At 45.0% G+C, this 18,484-nt stretch overlaps 2 protein-coding genes across 2 annotated transcripts in view; one reads left to right on the top strand and one right to left on the bottom strand.

Moving 5' to 3' along the window:
• The window catches only part of qin (tudor domain-containing protein qin), an 86,225-nt gene extending 83,555 nt beyond the window's left edge, over positions 1–2,670 (bottom strand). The window contains exons 1-3 of the mRNA XM_077632184.1: positions 2,420–2,670; positions 1,891–2,003; positions 1,688–1,788 (exon numbers count right to left, since the gene is read on the bottom strand). Of these exons, the coding sequence (XP_077488310.1) occupies positions 1,688–1,788; positions 1,891–2,003; positions 2,420–2,468 (263 nt within the window). The 5' untranslated portion in view covers positions 2,469–2,670. The remainder of the gene's footprint in view (positions 1–1,687; positions 1,789–1,890; positions 2,004–2,419) is intronic.
• Positions 2,671–2,735: 65 nt separating this feature from the next.
• On the top strand, positions 2,736–17,476 carry Sap47 (Synapse-associated protein 47kD). Its single transcript, XM_077632183.1, has 8 exons — positions 2,736–3,423; positions 3,700–3,782; positions 3,881–4,015; positions 5,535–5,674; positions 9,954–10,051; positions 10,549–10,617; positions 11,897–12,037; positions 13,233–17,476. Exons 1-8 carry the CDS (start codon positions 3,084–3,086, stop codon positions 13,364–13,366), a joined length of 1,140 nt encoding a protein of 379 aa, XP_077488309.1. The 5' UTR covers positions 2,736–3,083; the 3' UTR covers positions 13,367–17,476.
• The last annotated feature ends 1,008 nt before the right edge of the window (positions 17,477–18,484 follow it).

The following is an 18,484-nucleotide window of genomic DNA, read 5'->3' as shown; positions in this document are numbered from 1 at the left end:
CTGGATCGGGCTCTCTCGCCCAATTGCATGTACCTTCAGATGTGTACTGTGAATGGATTAAATTAGCCGAGAGCTCGAAAAGAACAGCTCCGCCCAACTGCTGAATCTTTTGAATTACGTCACAAAGCGTACCTCGCCGCAGAGCCGAATCAGTCTGGCCAGGCCGGCGGCGGCTGGCGCACTCGGTGCGAAATAGAGGCATGCTCCAAGTCTCCGCCAGTGCAGTCAGAGTGCGCCGAAGCCGCCGAACGCGTCGGCGGTCAAGCGCAGTTGGAGTATAGAGGATCTCGCTTTGGCCAACGTGACGTCGCCGTGCAGCGCGCGCGTCACGCCGGAGCATAAACGCGCCTTAACAGAGCCTAAGCTTCACCGCTAACCAACGTATTTGGTGGCGGCATCTATGGGAGCCACTGAAACCCTCCGCTCACTCACTGGATAAAAAAAGAAATCCTGTGCAGAGGCTCGGAATCGAAGCAGGGCCTTTGGCATTTGAGGCGGAGACGCTACCACTCCGCCATGACGGCTCAAGGTATGACCATCAATAAAGGCGCATCTAGCGAATGCACTCTTCCGATGCAGAGGTCTCCGCGCTTTTGCTACGTATATCCTGGCCTAACAGAGCTAGGCCATCAGCAATTTTTCTTAACTGCCTTGTACCTTGTCTTCCGTCCCTATTAAACGATTTCCGTTAAGTAGTTTGAAGAAGACTGGGAAAGCCGGGAATGTTTCGCCGGGCGAGCTTGCGAAGCTTCTAGATGATGTCAGGACGGCGCGAAAAGAACAAGGGCAAAAGAGGCACAAGAACACAACAGGACAGGCGCATCTAGAAGCTATGCACCAACTAGCCCAAACCAAAGTACTTATTGAGCGTGCAAAGACACAAGTGCTCTTTATACTGCGAACTACCTTGTACGATCACCGACCATCGTGCCATCAGTTTTTCATCGACCGTGGCGATCATCTGACCAGCCTTAACAGGCTCCTTCAAAGGTTAACTAGCACTTGAAGCGGCACTTGGAGTTCCTCTGCTGTTCGGCGCTTGTAAATCGAGGCGCGTCAAAAACAAAACCACAGGGCACGCAAAGCTCATAGATGCGAAGCGCCATAACAAATCGAAACTCTCCTGGCCGCCTGTGGTGCCGCCGAGCATCGGTTTTCTTTGCTTCCAAGATTCAGGTTGTCTTTTGTCTGCCTTCCTTGTGTGATAAAAGTGCACTATCGGTTTTAAAACAAAACTTACTTCAATATTGAACCGCACAACTTTCCTTTGTCAGCCTCAGATTCGCGCACCATGTAGGAAGGAAAATTCCTCCAAGGTGGCGTCTCTTGTCCTATGATGTCACCACGCTTGTACTTGCGAGATCGGCCTGTGGTGGCGATACCTGTATTTTGGTTCTTGCTATTTTCTACCTTACAAGAGCTTTGTTTTCAGTAAGAGCGGCATTTTTGTGATCAGGAGCTGGTATTCTATCGATACAAGCCAACTTAAATTTCTCCTCAGTGTCCCTTTAAGGCACGTAAATGAAGGTTGCACAAAAATCAGCAATTCAAAGCAACGCATACAGGCTCTGAATACCACAATATTTGGTGCAACAAGGTAATAAATACACTGTACAACTGATGTTCGTTGCAATTTCAAGAAATACACCCTTTCCTCAGTACTTAATATAATAACGAATGATCTTACGAGGTTTGGTACTGTCTGTTGTAGGCTGCTTCTGAACCCAGGACAAATGAATCAAGAAGCAGTGCTTGGATACTACTGCTGTCAGGAAAGGATTGTTGGTCCTGTAAATGACAGTTTCAGATATGAAACAAACGAAATAACACTGATATCAGCATCGTGCTGCCGTACGGTTCATGCATTGCCTGCATACACATGAAACCAACCTTGCACACTGGACATGTGCACACGTGCGTCTGGGATGCTCGGCTTCTTATGCAAGCCTCGCAACACGTGTGACCACATTTTAATATCCGCGGCAGTCGAGTGCCTCGTTGCTCTGAAAACAGCAGAACAAAGTTCGTCAACGCACAACTCGCAGGATGCACCACAATGAGCAACGCTAGTTAAATTTCAACATTCTCTACAGTACCCTGCAAAAGCACGTTCGCAGCTTATTGCGTGGTGCAAAAAATAAAACAGTGATTTTCGGCCGACGACGCAAACGCTGTAAGCAGCATTCAGGAGCCATAATTAGTTTTTCAAGAGAACAATGGACTCGTGCGTTGTTCGGGAACACCAAAGTGACGCAGCGTTGAGCACCGACCAGATCACACGCTACTGTTTACCGTCGACCACTTATAAGTTTGTAACGGCTTAATGCATATAAATTGACAGCACACTAGTAGAGGCTGCAAAGAGGCCCTGTTTTAGCAAACGAAACCTTGTAACGTCTTTCACGCGGTGCGGCGTTACCTTTCGTCGTGTAGGCCAGGGAGCACGACGGGCACTTGAGGCCCCCCATTTTTGAAACAAGGCTGTGTACAGTTCGTATTTCGTGATGTTAACGAACTGTCAGCTCGTCTGTACTCAGCCCGAGAGCGGTGTTAGTAGTGAACTTCACACTCTCCAGCGCAGCAGCACGCACATTTGACAAATGCGAAAAACACTACCGACATGCTACCGAATACATGCCGCTCAAACTGAGCGAGCGACAAAAGCGACTCCGGCGGCCTGTTTTTTGTTTTATAAATTTTATTTGACTACATTGTGGCCAGCCTAGGGGAGCGGCTTTCTGTTGATTTCTGTTAAAGAAAATTGTTTTCGATTTACTCGTCATGTAACGACTCGTTTTCTCGGAGAAACTAGACAAATCCATTACGTTTGGTATGCTCTTAGCGCTTGTAACGAGTGTGGCGTCATCACATATCAAGGAAGCCCTTTATTATTCTCTGAAGGGCCACTGTTTATTTACGGTGTAGCGGAAGTGTCAACCCGTGTCGTCAAGCTGCGGCAGGATCAGCTTCTGTATCGCTGTAGTCTTGTAGTGCGTTTGTGACTGCGGGCTGCAGGACTGCGGTGTAAGTACACTTGAAGAAGCTTCGTGCAGTCAACTTGAGGCTGGGGCTCAACGAGAAGCATGGATTTCATTTCCAATATTTGGAAGAACACAACGAAAGGAGCGGAGCAACAAACGAAGGCCCCGGAGTCGGCGGAAGGCGGCGATGCGCCCGACAACAAACCTACCAACGAAGCCACCAATGAGCCCCTAGCTGCGGCGCCGTCCAAGGAAAGTGGTGGAGGCAGCGACTCGGGCTCGACCTCTGGGCCGGACACAGATGCTCCTCCGTCGCCCGACACTCCGAAACCAGCGGCTGCCGCTCCGCCTTCCAATGACAAGGGTCCCTTGGGGACGGGCATAACTATCCCACTCGAAAATGTGTCGCACAAGGCGATGGAATCTGCCAAATCCATCGGAAGTAAGTTCGTGGGCAGAGAATTGTGGGGCTTCGACGCAAATTGCATAGCTAAACGTTTTTCTGTGTGGTCTGTTGGTGCGCACCTAGCTCCTCTTGCGCCGTACTAGACCAACGAAGCGTTGGCCTTTAAATACATTTGTTGACTGGCTGCGCGGCGTTGCTGTGTTGCAACGCGGGGTAGTTTTGTTTTGTTTACCATACGAGGCTCGCGTGTCGTGAACCACGCATCTTCAGCCTGTTTCGGCGGTAATGGCCAGGCTTCTTTTCTCTGCCTAGGTTTCCTTTTCTCTGTGGCAAACAAAGCTGGGAAAACCGTTCAAGAGACGGCCAAGCAGATCAAAACAACAGTGGAAGAGAATGTGAGAACTGTTTGTCTTGTGTCTTTCATGATGCTGTCTATGGGAATTGTATTTTTCTGTCGCATGTATGTAATGTTTGTTACTAATTCTGTTTCCAGAGCATCTTGGCAGACTTTAATCGGGAACAAGAAAACTTTTTGAAGAGTAAGCAGAGGTGTGATGTTGGAATCCTGCCTTGGGTTGGATGCGAAGATGAAGAAAACGTGAAGCAGCAAATACTATCTCTTTCAGCGGTAAGCTTGGCATTTTTTGCCGCCATTCAAATTTCGAATTGCTGTCTGCACTGAATGCCGCATTACCGTGTTTTTTTCCACTGTGGTACACATAGCTCTATAGATTTATCTTCCAGAAGCCATTTACTTGTTCCCCAGATTTTCAAAAGCAATATAATATGGCTTTATCTCTCTTGAAGTAATCACCTGTTGCTGTTACCATAAATTTCATGGTGTAATCTTTTTAAATGCTGTTCCTGTCACCCTCTTTTACATGCCCGGTGCAATTTTTAAACTTTTTTTTTATGTTAGGTTTTGTTGGGTGTCCATTTCTCAGTTCAAGAAAAATGCTGCATGGCTTGGGACTGTGTTAGGATTGTTGGACTGTGTTAGAATAGTTGTCCTGATAGAAGACTGGCACAGTGGCCCATGAATGCACCATTGCGTAGCTGCATGTCGACAACCCCATTTGGTTTACATACATCTTGGGGCGCTTTCATGTGACTTGCTCTCAAAACCTTCAGAACACTCAGTTGAATGCCTAGAACTATCCAGGTGTCATGAATCGATTTCTAATGATAATCATCAGTCTTTAATGTTGTTTGGGTCTGTGACTGTATTTTTAGGGGCCCCTGAGTGATATTGCCTTCTGCAGGCACCGTGCTGTTATTTGAATACTAAGACCGCTTCCAAGTTCTAGTCAGTTATTGTTGCTTGGCTTACATTTGTTTTGCATTTAGGTTTGCCACTTAGTGCGATCATATGGCCTCTTTGGGTCAGCATGGAGTGAACGTGCAGTGCCGGATTGTTCACTTAGTTGCATGTTTTCTTCTTTCAAATGATGAATTAGACGTTAGAATACATGGATCACCGCATGTATTTGCCTATGGCAGCTAAATAATTTTTCTCATGCTGTTGTTTCAGTTTCGGTTTCGTCAACCGAACTATGGCTATGACATGCAGTTGGACCTTAGGCCACATAAGGCACGCCAAATCCGCAAAATAAATGCTGATACATAGTTTTAATTCACTGAAACACTTACACTAGTCTGGTTCAAGAGCTGGAATGACAACAAACAATGTATGAGCAGTTATATTGCAAGTTTTTCCCCTGCCTAATGTAACCCGTGGATGTCACAGCCATCGGTCGGTTAATTAAACCGAAACAGCATCAAGAAAATTCAGTTATAAATTATTCAGTGGTCGCAAGGTAGTGCCACGGGGTGATTCATGCATACTAATGTATACATCTTTTGAAATGCATCATATGAAGTAAGAAAACATGCAAGTAAAAATTTGGTGTCTATTGTCTTTTAAGCAATGCTTGTTTTTTCTCGGGGCATTGTGATAACCATTGAGTAAGCTCAAATTAATGATGACATGTATAACATGATGACAGTGCAAGGTATGAGTTGTAGTTACTTAATGTGACGTGTGCTGTCTGGCTGTTCTTGTAAGCTGCCAAGGCTGATGTTTGTGGATGCCAGTTTTTATGAATCTGTACATCATTCATTATATCGCCTCCTTTTCAATACTGCAGGATAAGCGAAACTTTGTGAGAAGTCCACCAAGTGGAGTTCAGTTTGAATTCGACATGGACACTATGTCTCCTGTAGCAATGGCGTTGCTTCAGGAGGACCCTAATCTGGAGAAAATGAGATTTGAGATTGTACCGAAATGGTGAGTTATTACTTCAACACTTTTTGCAGGGAGAGAATAATAACTTAAATGCCTATGTCAGCAATCGAGCATTGTGTCTGCCACTTTCTTCCCAGCACATCACGAGAGAGGCTGGTTTAGAAGCATCAGTGGGAGCTATGGGGTGCTGTGTCAGTCAAGGGAGCACACTACCTCCCAGGACGAAAGGTGCAAGTTAATGTGTGTTTACTTAAGCAAGCATTCTTGAAGTAATTAGCGCAGCATACGTGACTGGGTCCTGACTGTCCTGATGTGGTGACTGCCATAAGGGACTGTCCTCTGGTCATGACACTGGTTCAGTACATCTAGCACTGGCACTTTCTTACTTCGAGAGAGGGTGAAGACTCTGGGTGTTCTTTCTTTTCATGTCATGAAAATGGACCCAGCTGGACGTGGATGTTTGCTGTGTATCAGATATTCCTCCACATCTTCTGTGAAAAAAACTGTGGTGAAGCAATATTTGAGTTCTTTTCATTTAGGCCTGTTGGTTGAGAGCTTAGATGGTCAACAGATATTAACGCTTGCCCTGTGTTTTAGCAGATATGATATTACAAGGACTTTGGATATGGAAAGCATGTTTTCTGCATGTCTGAAAGAAATGTTGAGTGAGTAAATATTGTCACCGACAAACGTAGCAGGACGCGGGAAGCACAGCCGTTTACTGGGGCGAGGCTTGCCGAACAGCCGCGCTCATTCAAGACAAAGAAGACATTCGACCGTGCTGGGAGACAGGTTTGGCTGCCAGATGGCGCCGGCAGAATGTCACCAAGGCATTGGGGTTTAGGGACGGTTAAGGGGAAGTAGATTTTAAGCGGTTAGAAGTAACCAAACGAAGGTTATCTGATTGGTGGCTAAAATCAAAACAAGAGTAAAATTTCATAGGTCATGGCTAGGTGGCTTGAGCCACCGCCTGATTTAAAGGGTTCAGCCTTATCCATCCATCCAGTGTGGCATTGCCCCCCTCCCTTCCAAGAGGCATCGACTCGATGCCGCACGCGAGGGCGAAAAAACATACGTAAAGCGGAAAGTTAACGGCGCGAGTGTCTACGTGGAAATTGGCTAACGGGAGTAATACGTCTTCATTCGCGCCACGTGGACTACTTCGGATGTTGGTTGTCGAGACGACCGGACAGTTCCTTGAGGGAGCACCTTGAGCGGATCACGGGTCCACACCAAGGCGTCAGAACCTTACGGAGAGTCGTGGTGCGCTAGCTGCTTGCTCATCACAGAAAAATCAGTGCCGGTATCGATGAGTGCGGTCACTTCATGACTGTCGGCGGTTACTAAAATTTCGGCAGAAATTAATCGTTCACAGCACGTCGGTGAGTTCGTCTGATCGGTCCGTCGCCGCTCAGACCGTCGTGTCGAATCGTCGTATGGAGGCTGTTGACTTTGTGCAGTGGCAGCGGCCCTACCCCTGGAGGACACCATCTTCAGTTTTCCCGGTGAGGAGACGTGCCTCTGAACTGACCAGAGGATGAGCCGATTGGGCAAAGCAAAGTGCCTCGGGGACAGCGATCGCGATTGGCACCGCTGTGAGGTCGGGGGCAGCACCTGAGTGGCCAGGCACTCCTCTATGTCCTGCGGTCTTCCACCATAGCGTGGTCGAGATGCATCCGGTGAATCCTCTCAAACCTGTCCGCCGGTACGGGCAATTCCGCAGAGTATGGCCGGGCTCCCCACAGTGGTAGCAGAGCGGGCGATTGTTGGACGTTCGCCATATGTGCACTTTGCTGAAAGGAGGGCACAGGTTCTGCTGCCGATCAATGGGACGCAGCTAACGACGGGGTAGTCGTGGTCCGGCAACGAGGCGAAACGCTTGCGGCGCAGGGGCAGGTCGGCGCAGGGCATCGCTATAAGACATGACGTGCGGCTCCGATAGTGGTGCTGGTGGTGGCTGCACCGCTCGCCGGATTTCGTCACGGAGGACATCGCCTGTAGAAGGTATGCTTTGCCGATGGAGCATCCGAGTGGAGGTGTCGCAGTCCTTCGCAGACAATGCTCCGCACAAGCTCTTGCAACGCCTCATCCCCGGGGGCTGGCAAGGACGTGCAGTAGTGAGTGGCCGCTACATTTGCCTGACGGCCGTATTGGGCACTCCGCTCCTGCAGTGAACATTTCATGCTCGTAGCTTCCTTGGCGAAGGCGGTGACGGTTCTCGGAAAGTCATGCATGAGGCCAGCATACAGCTGCTCCTTTACCCCACGCATAAGGTGCCGCACCTTTGTAGCTTCGGGCATGGCCGGGTCGGCCCGATTGCAGAGGTAGGTCACGTCCTCAGTAAACATAGCCACGCTCTCGTTGAACTGCTGTGACCTGGAGCGAAGGGCAATTTCAGCATTTTCCTTTCTCTCGCTCGAGCTGAATGTGGCGAGCAACTTTGGAGCAAAAGTTGGAAAAGGACGCCTCGTGGTTCTCGAACCACGTTTTCGCCGAGTCTTGCAGTGCGAAATACACATTCATCAGCTTCCGCTCGTCGTCCCATTGGTTGAATGCAGCAACATGGTCAGAACCGGCTAACCAATCTTCAGCATCCTCGAACCAGTCGCCGTGGAAGAATGGTGGCAACCGAGGTGCGAGGACGACGAACAGCGGGGCACTGCCGGAGAACTGATTTGTCTGGCTGCCAGTGGTGGAAGTCATAGCTCGCACAGGCCTTGTGAGTGGCTCACACTCGGGTTGCAGGCTTCGCAGGAGACTGCTCGCTTTGTGGACAGATGTAGTAGTAATAGTAGGTGGTTTATTAAAATAATAAAAAGGAAGGAAACGATTTTTGCTAGCCTCAGCATCTGCCATCGATACTGAAGCACCTGAGCTGGGCAACAGAAATAAAGAATAGCAGGCAGAATGGAGAAATGAAATGAAAGAGGTGAGGGGACAGGAAGAGAGGATAGGGGGAATAGGTAATACACCGTGGATAGGTGTGGCGTCCGTGCGTCGGGGAGAAGCGTCAAGGATATCGTCGGGGGTCAGCGTACATTGGATGGTACCCAGCACCTCCACCGAATGTCGCCGACAAACGTAGCAGGACGCGGGAAGCATAGCCGTTTACTGGGGTGAGGCTTTCCAAACAGCCGCACTCATTCAAGACAAAGAAGACGTTCGGCCGCGCGCTGGGAGACAGGTTCGGCTACCAGGTGGCGCCGGCAGAATGTCAGGAGTGTGGCAATATTATGTACATATAAGTGCATCCCATGCAACTTGAAGGAAGAGTTTCAAAGTAGCTGGTACATGTTGCCAAAATTAAGCTGGTTCATTATTGGGGGCAGCTTGTGTAGAGCATGCCATTGTGTGCCTTACTTCATACTGATCTCAATACTAGTACAAATTTATTAATTGAATTTTAATCAGTTTGAAATTTGCAGAGCACATGTAGGAGTAAAGGACGGCATGACTGGAGACAGCTCAGTTATGAGCATCCATTTTTTTTTTCCTGCTCTGAAAGGAGTGCAGGAAACTAGAGGAACAGAAATTACATACACTGACTGCGGCTGCATGAACCCGGGATTACTGTTAAATGTGGGATTTTCAAAACACGTGGTCATGCAAAGGATGTGATGGGTTTTGTGCACTTTCTCTCAAGCACAAAAAAAAAAAAATTGTTCTGATCCTACTATTTCAAAAATTTCACTCGTGGGAGTTTTTAGTTGATTCCTTTTGCTCCCTTGTGATGGTTAAAAGCTGATTAATAATTTTGACTATTCAGTTATGGTCCTATTATTAAACACTCGTGCTTGTCCTAGGTGACTGCTAACAATAGTGCCTCAATTTAAAACTTGGAGCATGAGCCAGATTCTTGCAGACGTGCTTCATGTTATACGGGACAGCCTGTCCGTTTAGTACATAAATGTGCTAATGTTTTAGTACAGTCGTCAGCACGCTTGTCTAGAGCATCTAGAGCGGTTTATTGCATTGCGAAAGAAGTTAAATCTTGACTTAGCTGCACTAGAAATGGTACAGTGCAATATGTCCGTGCTGCTTCACTCCGGCGCCAGCATTATCTTCAGAACCAAATACCTGCCTAAGAATTTCACTTCCTTTCTGCGTCAGGGCGGCATTCGAGCACTTCAGACAATCATGCTGATGACTGTATACACACGTGCGCACATGTCAGCAAGCATGCATTGTACATACATACATATGTGGACACCTGCCACAAAAGACGTTGTGCTAGTTCTGTTATTGGGCCTGGGAGTTGTTAGATCTAGCCTGATCTTATATGTGTCTTGAACCTCTGTTGCCTTTTTGTCCATCATGCCAGGATCCCCGAAACCGACTTCTGGAGGAACTACTTCTACCGTGTCTCTCTTATTAAGCAATCGACTCAACTAAGTGCACTCAGTCATGGCAAGGGTGCAGGTGCGTGCCACATAACCTGTCCTGCCACTTCGTGCGGTTCAATTGCTCAGCTGGTCCGTCTTGTCTGAATGCAGTGCTGCCGGCTAGTGAAGACATTTCCTTCTTAAACTTCCTTTTCTGAATCTCCCCGGAAGGTATTAAATTGAAGGGGCGGTGCTCATCTTTCAAATATTCAGTTTATCATATTTATCCAGAAAAAAACATCCACTTGTGTAGTAGTAGCATTTTTTTTTTTCTAGACAATTTTGCCTATTTTAAATACTTATCTTTAAATGATCTTGTGATCTAATGTACAAAAATTTTCTAAATTGTTTTCACTTGTGTGGAACCCCAGAGTTGGACAATAAAGAATACTCAGGTTATGTTTATTACCTAACATACCTTTCTCACAACGTACGGTTAAAAACAGCTGTGAGCCGAGGAATGAAGTGTTGTGCAGCAGTTGAATCCTGCAGTTGATGTAAGATGTAGGCATACCTGTCACTTTTACTTTTCAGGGAGCAGCAGCAGTGGTGACACTTCATCAGTCTCGTCACAACAGAGTCCCTCCGACGAAAGTAGCAAACGTATGTGGACACAGCTTCTGCTGTTGTTTCATTGTACACTTTACTAGCGGATATTGATTCTGTAGATGTCTCTCAGCAAGGAATAGGCTGCACTGCTGAAAAATCCGCATGAACTTGCTGTGTAGACCTAGGTCATGAGAGGTGGAAGAGCGGGACACATTAATTGTGGAGCCATTTTCACTGTCCTTGTCCAAATTTTCTGAAGCGATTTACCATTAGCCAGTCTCTTTGCACTTTTTTAAGTATGCGGTTATTTTCCTGTCAAGTCAGTTGGTCCTAAAGGCGACAAAAGTAACATAACTTAATTTCTTCTCGAAAAGGCTTTGCCTCAAGAGTTATTGGAAAATGACTGTGTACATCAAAGGTCAAGAGACGCAAGTGTTAGATGTGCTTTTTGGTTGGTGGAACATTTTAATGTGATTGACTAGCATTTTGTTGTCTAGACAGTGGGTACCCTGTGGCCTGATTTAACAGAATTAAGATTTCAGATCATTAATTCAGTTATATGTTAGTAATGTTGCATGCTTTGTAGCTAAACCTTGCCATTAGTTTTTGCTGTGGGATGGTCCTGCATGCCATGAAGGTAAACATGTTGTTCCTGATAGTGTTTAGCAAGTATGAAATTCATCGTTAGTGAAAATAAAAACTACTACAGGCACCGTCTCTGCTTAAAAGGAACTTTGGAAGCACATGGCTTTTGAATTGTGGCACCTGTGTTCTGGAACCTCATGGCTTGACTCATTTTTTACAGTGATAGCGGTATGATGGGCTTGCTTCAGGCTAACCAGTGTCATAGAATTTTGTGACCAAAAGCTCCTGTTTACCCGCTACGAGGCTTATATTGAAAAGGTGTACAGATGTGCAACTGTGACATCATAGATGGAAAATTTGGCATACTAAGGCTTTAATAGCTGTATTCACAATAATTACTCTTTTAAAATGTAGTAATTTATACAGCCTACTTTAAAAAAAAAAGATACTAAATTTACGCTTTCATGAAAGAACTCGTGCAACCTTTGTGTCAGACGAAGTGCCACGGCTTTTTTAAGTTTGTAATGCACTAGCACATGACTTACCATGTCTAATGTATTGAAAGTGTGACCAACATTTGCAAGAGCGTGTCCCTGTTTAAATTCATGACCATCTCTCATCTTTGCGGAGTGTGCGACATTGATTTGATACTCGGGGAGCAGCATGTTTTATTTTCCTACTACCTGACTAAAAAAGGTTGTCTGTGATATCACTGCATGGCACTGTTTTTGCACACGCTTCGATGCAGAGAACCTGGCAGGCGGAGATGATGAAGAAGCACTGGACAGCCCAACGCACGAATTTGTCTCGGACACCTTTCAAGGAAACAAGATCTCTGAGGAAGAAGTGAAGATGGGCATGAAGCAGCTTGGCATGGGAGACAAAGCAGGTTAGAGCACAGAGCGCACGCGTGATCTGACCGAATATAAGTCTCTTTTTTTCTTTTCTAAAGGTGAGAGAACACCGTGCAGTTTACTGCAGATAAAGGCTGCAGTGCAGTTACCGGCAGCACCCTGTACTGTGTGCTGCAGGCAGCTTTTCTGTGAATATTACATGATGATGATAGCAGTCAGTTGAAGTGGTTTTGTGGCAGGCATATGCACACATGTGACTATGTACATATAGGAGCAACACAGCAAGCATACGTAGCAAGGGAAACTTTCCATTCTCCGGCACGGTGCAGTGATGTTATGGGTGCTTCAAATGGCTCAGTGCCAGCTACATGCTGATGGCGGGACAACAGTCTGCTAGCAGTTTTGTCTTTTATTGTATGACTAGTTTTTTTATGCAAGTTATTTCAAGGAACACTAGAAGGTACAGCTAGATTGTAAGGTTAGTGTCTCAAGGTTGCAAGTAATATGTATTTTTTACGGAGAGCAGGGCATCGGTAAGCCAGAAAATAGTGTAAAGTGAAAAACTGTAGCAAGGCCCATCCAGACTTCTGGTAGCCGTGCTTCGTCAGGTGAGTTCTTTGCTGGACACATCTGGCTCATTGTTTTCAAGCGTAGCGTTATTTTGATGGGATGTACTGTCGAAATAGGAAAGTCGGAATGTGAAGCATCACTCACTTTGCATGCTGCTCAGTCTGCCTGCGTGAAGCCATCATGTGCAGCAACTTAAGAGGTGCAAGCCAATGGCAGGCTCTTAGCGTCACTCGCATTCTTTCCGAATGGTAAGAATGCAAGTGTGACAAGGGTTGTAAGCTAGGCTTCACAATGTCACATGGTAGTGATGACAGGAAAGGACGCTGATGCAGTTGACAAACAGGCTGGCTGGTGTATGACCGAGATGAAGTCTTTACTGGGTCAACTTGTTCCCACAAATATAAGAAAAAAGTCGGCATTTGCAATAACAGCAGATGCACTCGATGGGCATCAGAAACAGAATTGCAGACACTCTTGACCATGCTGAATATAGATATAGCTGCAAAATTTTGAGATAACATGCCTGGCATTTGCTCTCTGCCGTGCTGCATTTAAAGGTGGTGGAAAAATTTCGAGATCAGATGCCTGGAACGTCGACAACTATCCTGAGCATTGTAGTAACTGATCTCCGTGATCATAAACATGTCGCCTCTTGTGCAGCCGACGACGAGTGGGAGAAGGAGCTTCAGCAGGAGCTCCAAGACTACGAAGTGGTGGCAACCGACCCGGCCGCTCAGGGCGATGATCCAGAGTGGGAAAACGAAATCCAGGAGATGCTGGCCTCTGCGAAGTAGGAGGTTGACCTGCACACTGCCTTCTCCAGCTGTCTTTAAGAAAGGAGAAAACACGCATTCTGGGGCACTGTTGATGCTGTAGCCCCCTCCTTGCACCCTACCCTCACACTGAACGGCACAAGGGTGGGTAATTCAGGGTGCCCAACTGTCTGCCGCGTGCTAGTCTCATTTGTTTTGTTTTTTTTTTGCGTGTGTATATGCATCCTCTTTGGCTTGTTTGTGCGCGTGCGCAAAGTTGCTCTGCCTCACTTGGGTCCAGTGCTCATCACACTGCTGCTCGCTTTTTCTTCCAGATAATTGGCAAGGCCAGAGTTAAGCCTTAAAAAAACGCATTATACATTATTTTCAGATGCTTTCTAAGCTGTAGCTCTGAGCCGGTATTTTGCACTGAGCGTTTTAGGGGCTCGATTATTGATTTGGATATTTCTGGTACCACACAGAAGAGTGCACCCATGTGCTGCTATATTTGCGAGTGCCTCTGGAAGTGAACGGTGTGTTGCTTGACCTGGGCTCTAAGTTTTGGTAGTATCGCTTTGCTCGTTCTCTGTTTCCAGACTGTGTTGTGGACACAAAACATGGAGACTGTCTTCCAGTCGCTCATTAAAAGAAAAAAAGACAAAATCTAGAAACAGGCTGTACTAGGAGGCAGTAAAAAACAAGAACAAGCAGCTTGTTGTAGAATTGTAGGAGCTTGTGTAGTCAATCAACTAGTTCTGCCTTTAGGCATTTTTATTCATAGCCCAGAAAATAAGTTTATGCCGTGAAGTAGAGCTTGATTGGAGTAATTTCCTAACTTTTGTTTATGTGTTATGTGCAAGCCCTTATGCTATATGGTACCCAGAGCTTCTGTCATGTCCATTTACCGTGAGAAATATATATATATATATATATATGAAGAGCCTGTGATGCACAGATGTGAGTGTATGTATGTTGTTAGAATTGTTGTGGGCTATATTGTCTAGTGACTAATGTTTTGTTTCCTTTTTTTATTTAGAGTTCATAAGCATTATAAATCCTTTTATTTCATTCGTTTGTTAGTTTTGTATCATTTTGCAGGTCTATTTCACATAGTCATCTGAATAAAGCTTTTTGCCTTTTTCTGTACGGTGCATGTTATGGATTTAACTCTGCAGTGGCCTGCCCGTGCTGTGTACTTCATACGAAACAGACTGGTTTTCTTGAAATTGACTACAAACAAAAGGTGGTGTGTTTCAAAACGCAAGTATTTTAGGCCTTGCACTGGTTATGAAGAGTGATGCCAGCATGACCTGGCACTTTAAGGTGAGTGGGAATGAAGAGGAGCTAGGTTCAACAAAGACTGCAGAGGAATCACAAAGTAGAAATTGTAAGCATTGCTTTTTCAGTGCCTTGCAATTAGTTGTTCTTTGCCTATCTTTGTAGGAGATACCACATATGCTATGGCTCATATTGTGTCTTTATTCCCTTTCCTTCTGTTCCTTGCACTTTTTTTTTGGCTGCCCACTTGCTTTATGGCACTTATCAGTCTATGTTCTTGTAACTAGCCTAAGAGGCCCAGTTTATTCCTTCTTTGGTTTGTAACTCCTGCAAACTGGTTGATGCTAATCTCTATATACGTTGACTGTATGATGCACACATGATTTTTCCTCGCACCCAGTCCAGTCTCCATTGTGTTAGTAGTAAAATGCAGATTGGCAGTGAACTGAGAATGCCAGTATAAAACTGGGTAGATCGGTGCCAGGCCGCTAAGTTCAGAGCCCTGGCCACGCGCACTTAGTTTTTGCAACTGTTTGATGCCTTGATGGTCTAGCTGTGCTGCATTTTCTGGCTGCATTGTTCCAGTGGTAAACTTGGGTTGTAAATTTTGGAGTTTTAGCGTCTTGAAGCGATTAATGAGCTATGAGGGACGCCATAGTGGAGGGCTCTAGTTTAATAAATTTATGCTACCTGGGGTTCTTTACGTGCGCTGACATCACAAAGCTTAAACTATAGACCAGTAACAAATCTATTACCGCTGACAGCGGCAAATGGGAAATGAGTTGCACTTTTAGCCGTGTTCAGATGCCTTGCTGGTTCATGTTGCATACACTGACAGTTGATGCATTTTACCCTGATAAGCTTAGTTAAATGTTGCTTAGCGGAAGGTTTATTCCATTTGCATTTTAATGATAAATTGCTATGGCAACAAAATGACGAACTGTGAAAAGGGGCAAGACTGCCAAATGGTGGGCTGTTATGAAATCGTTGCAAGATTTGATTTTTTTTATGGCACATTGATTTCGTGTGACGTGTACATTTCTTTATTTTCACTCAGAACTATGCTTGCTGATGAGTTGAATTGCCATGACTTCAGATGTGAGCAGAGGACTCTCATCTTTTGCCGTGGCGCTAAAACTGAGCACTTGGTACAGCAGTAGCAGCTTATTTTGCAGCAGTTAATTGTGTGCAGGTATTACTGTATATGCTAATATGATGTCGGGAGGGATGTTAGCCAGTATTTTGGACCCTCCATTTTTTTCTTTATGTGTACAGTGTGTTTGTACATAGCAGGTATGCATATGCATTTTCTTGGTGGCAACCAACGGAGCCATGGCGCTTGATGCTGTGCTCAGGAGTGTTAGAAACTGTGTTTAGTTTTTACAGTGTTAGATGGTTTGCCCATCAAAAACATTTACTCTGCTGCTAATAAGCTGAGTTAGCAAAAAAATTATTGCCATTGTCTTAGCCGTTCCTTTTTGGGAGACAACTGCAAGCATTTCTGCAGCACGGCGTTTTATGCTTCAAGGGCTTAAACTCTAACTAAAGAGCTGAAACGTTTTTGTCATCTGAACAGTATCATGAGCTGATGCTAATTTAGCTGTACAGAGAGCAGAGAATGGGTTGTATAACCCCTGCATATGCATCAATCACTACCAATTACAGCATCATCCTAACAGATGCTAATCCAATAAAGTCGGTGGACACTGGAGAGTGTGTAACAGTGCTTAAAGTTTTGTGAAGCATAATACATTTTGGGATTTTCGTAGTACTTAGGCTATGGGGTCTTTTGCTTGTGGAAAATTGGAACTGTCAAGAATGAATGAAATGCAATTACAGTCATGCAACCTGAGGCACATGTATGGGTATCGGAGAGGAGTTAAGTACCTGTACCACTCACGCTTTTGAGCATCCTGTGAAGCACACTTGCTTCTTTATGATGTAACATGTGCAACAGGCCACACATTTGCAATCATGCATTTTATTCTGTGTACAATGGCAGCAAAGGGCTTCACAGTGCGTTTAATAAATACAAAATACCTTGTGCTTATCTCCAAGGTAGGTTCTCCTGAACGCAGCATCTTCTCTCTTGCAGCGATGTATTATATTGCTTGTACATTTTGGTATTGGGAAGGTGTCTTGTCGCCGTGTGTACATTGTAAAAAACTTTTGTGAGACTTTTTTTTCTCGTCCCACAACTTGTAGGGCACATAACGGGTCCTCTTTTTCTTTTCTCTAAGCTGCTTGCTGCAAGTTTTGTTGCGTTGCTTGGTGGTGTATGGGAACTGTTGGGCACACACACATATATGCGCAATGAAGGCTGCAAAGTTACTTTTCTTGTTTGCATCTCGGTTAGAACAGCTGCAGAATTTGGTGTGCAATTTTGTTAATAAAATTTACATGGCAAGGACAGGTGCAGGAAAACAAATTTCATTGTAAAGGTGGAAGGAAGTGTTTCAGGCCGAGTTTTTAGCAGTCTTAGCTTAATTAGCTTGGCTGCAAAGAAAGGCATTGTGGCCACTGCCCATTCAGTTTACAATAGCAGATTAGACAGTAATGACGTTCTACTTGAGGCTCTCTGGCTCAGATGGAAATGCTTTTTGTGATTACACCATTAAAAACAGCAGTCTTAATTCGCCTCAGTAGCACTTCAACATACCTGTGTAAAAAGCATGTCACACTCGTGAAGGAAAGTGACTTGACAGCCATTACTGCACATGCTGGTACACACAAGGGAATACCTTGGTTTTAAGCATTCCGGTTTTGCTCTGAGAAGCTTGACTGAATGTGTATGCTCTTGTTAGACATGGTGTGCAATGAATGTACCAATGTTTATAAATGGGATCATTATGAATGCCCCAAAACATCTGCTTTCCCATTTGCATCTGTGTTCTCATGCCAGGGCATCGCATGCCCAGACATGGCTCAAAACACACTGCTGCGAGGTGCACTACACAAGGGGGGATTCAGGGACACGAGGCCTGCAGATTGAAAAGAAAAAAAAAGTCTACTGTGGCGAAAGTGGCAATAGCAATGATGCTTGAAGTCGGCGCAGTATGTTTGCATGACCAGGCTTGTGCTGGTTCCAGCAACGGACTTTTGCTGTTCTATTTGGAGAGTTTTTTTTCTTTGTGTGGTAATAATATTTTTCAGCTAACAGAACCTCACAGCTAAATCTGACAGTGAGTGCTAAAAACTGAATAGTGCCAAAAAAAATTACAGGATACCACTTAAGTCTGCTTAAGAACGGAAATTCAAAAGCCTTTCCCTGTCCTCCGTTTCTCCCTCCATTTTAATTTTCTTTATTTTCTTCTTATTTTTATCTAATTAATTTTTTTTATTTCTTTATTCATTCATTTTTTATTTATTAATATATTTTGACTATGAACTGTTGCTTATAATCAACTTTTACATTTTATTTTGTTTACCATAAACTTATGATTGACAGTTCATGCGGACAATTGTCCGCAAACAAGGCTTACACCTTAAAATTCAAGAGCTCTGCCTGTGGAGGATATATAAGCGCGAGTCCATATGGTATCAGAATGTGAGAGTATGTGTTCCACATGTAAGTAGTATTTGAGTACTTTGCTGTTGGTGTAGTTGCTGCTTTTCAAGCCTGGTTTAAAGCTGTATATGTGTTCACATTATGGGAAGATCTGCATGGTCCTGCACAGAGATGACTACCTCTTAATTTTAGTAGGTTTTTTTTATTTTTTTATGTGCGCTTAACGCCTAGGACATTACATTAACACTTGTTTTTAATGTTTCAGAAAGGTTAGAGAATGAAAGAACGTTGTTAGATTAGTTTATCCTAACAATATTAATGTTTCGGTGCTACTTTGAAAGCTAATGGGTCCAGCAGCTACTGGTTCTAACAGC

The sequence above is a fragment of the Amblyomma americanum genome, chromosome 7 (genome assembly GCF_052857255.1).
Source record: "Amblyomma americanum isolate KBUSLIRL-KWMA chromosome 7, ASM5285725v1, whole genome shotgun sequence".
Lineage (NCBI taxonomy): Eukaryota > Metazoa > Arthropoda > Arachnida > Ixodida > Ixodidae > Amblyomma > Amblyomma americanum.
This window is presented reverse-complemented; position numbering and strand designations above follow the sequence as displayed.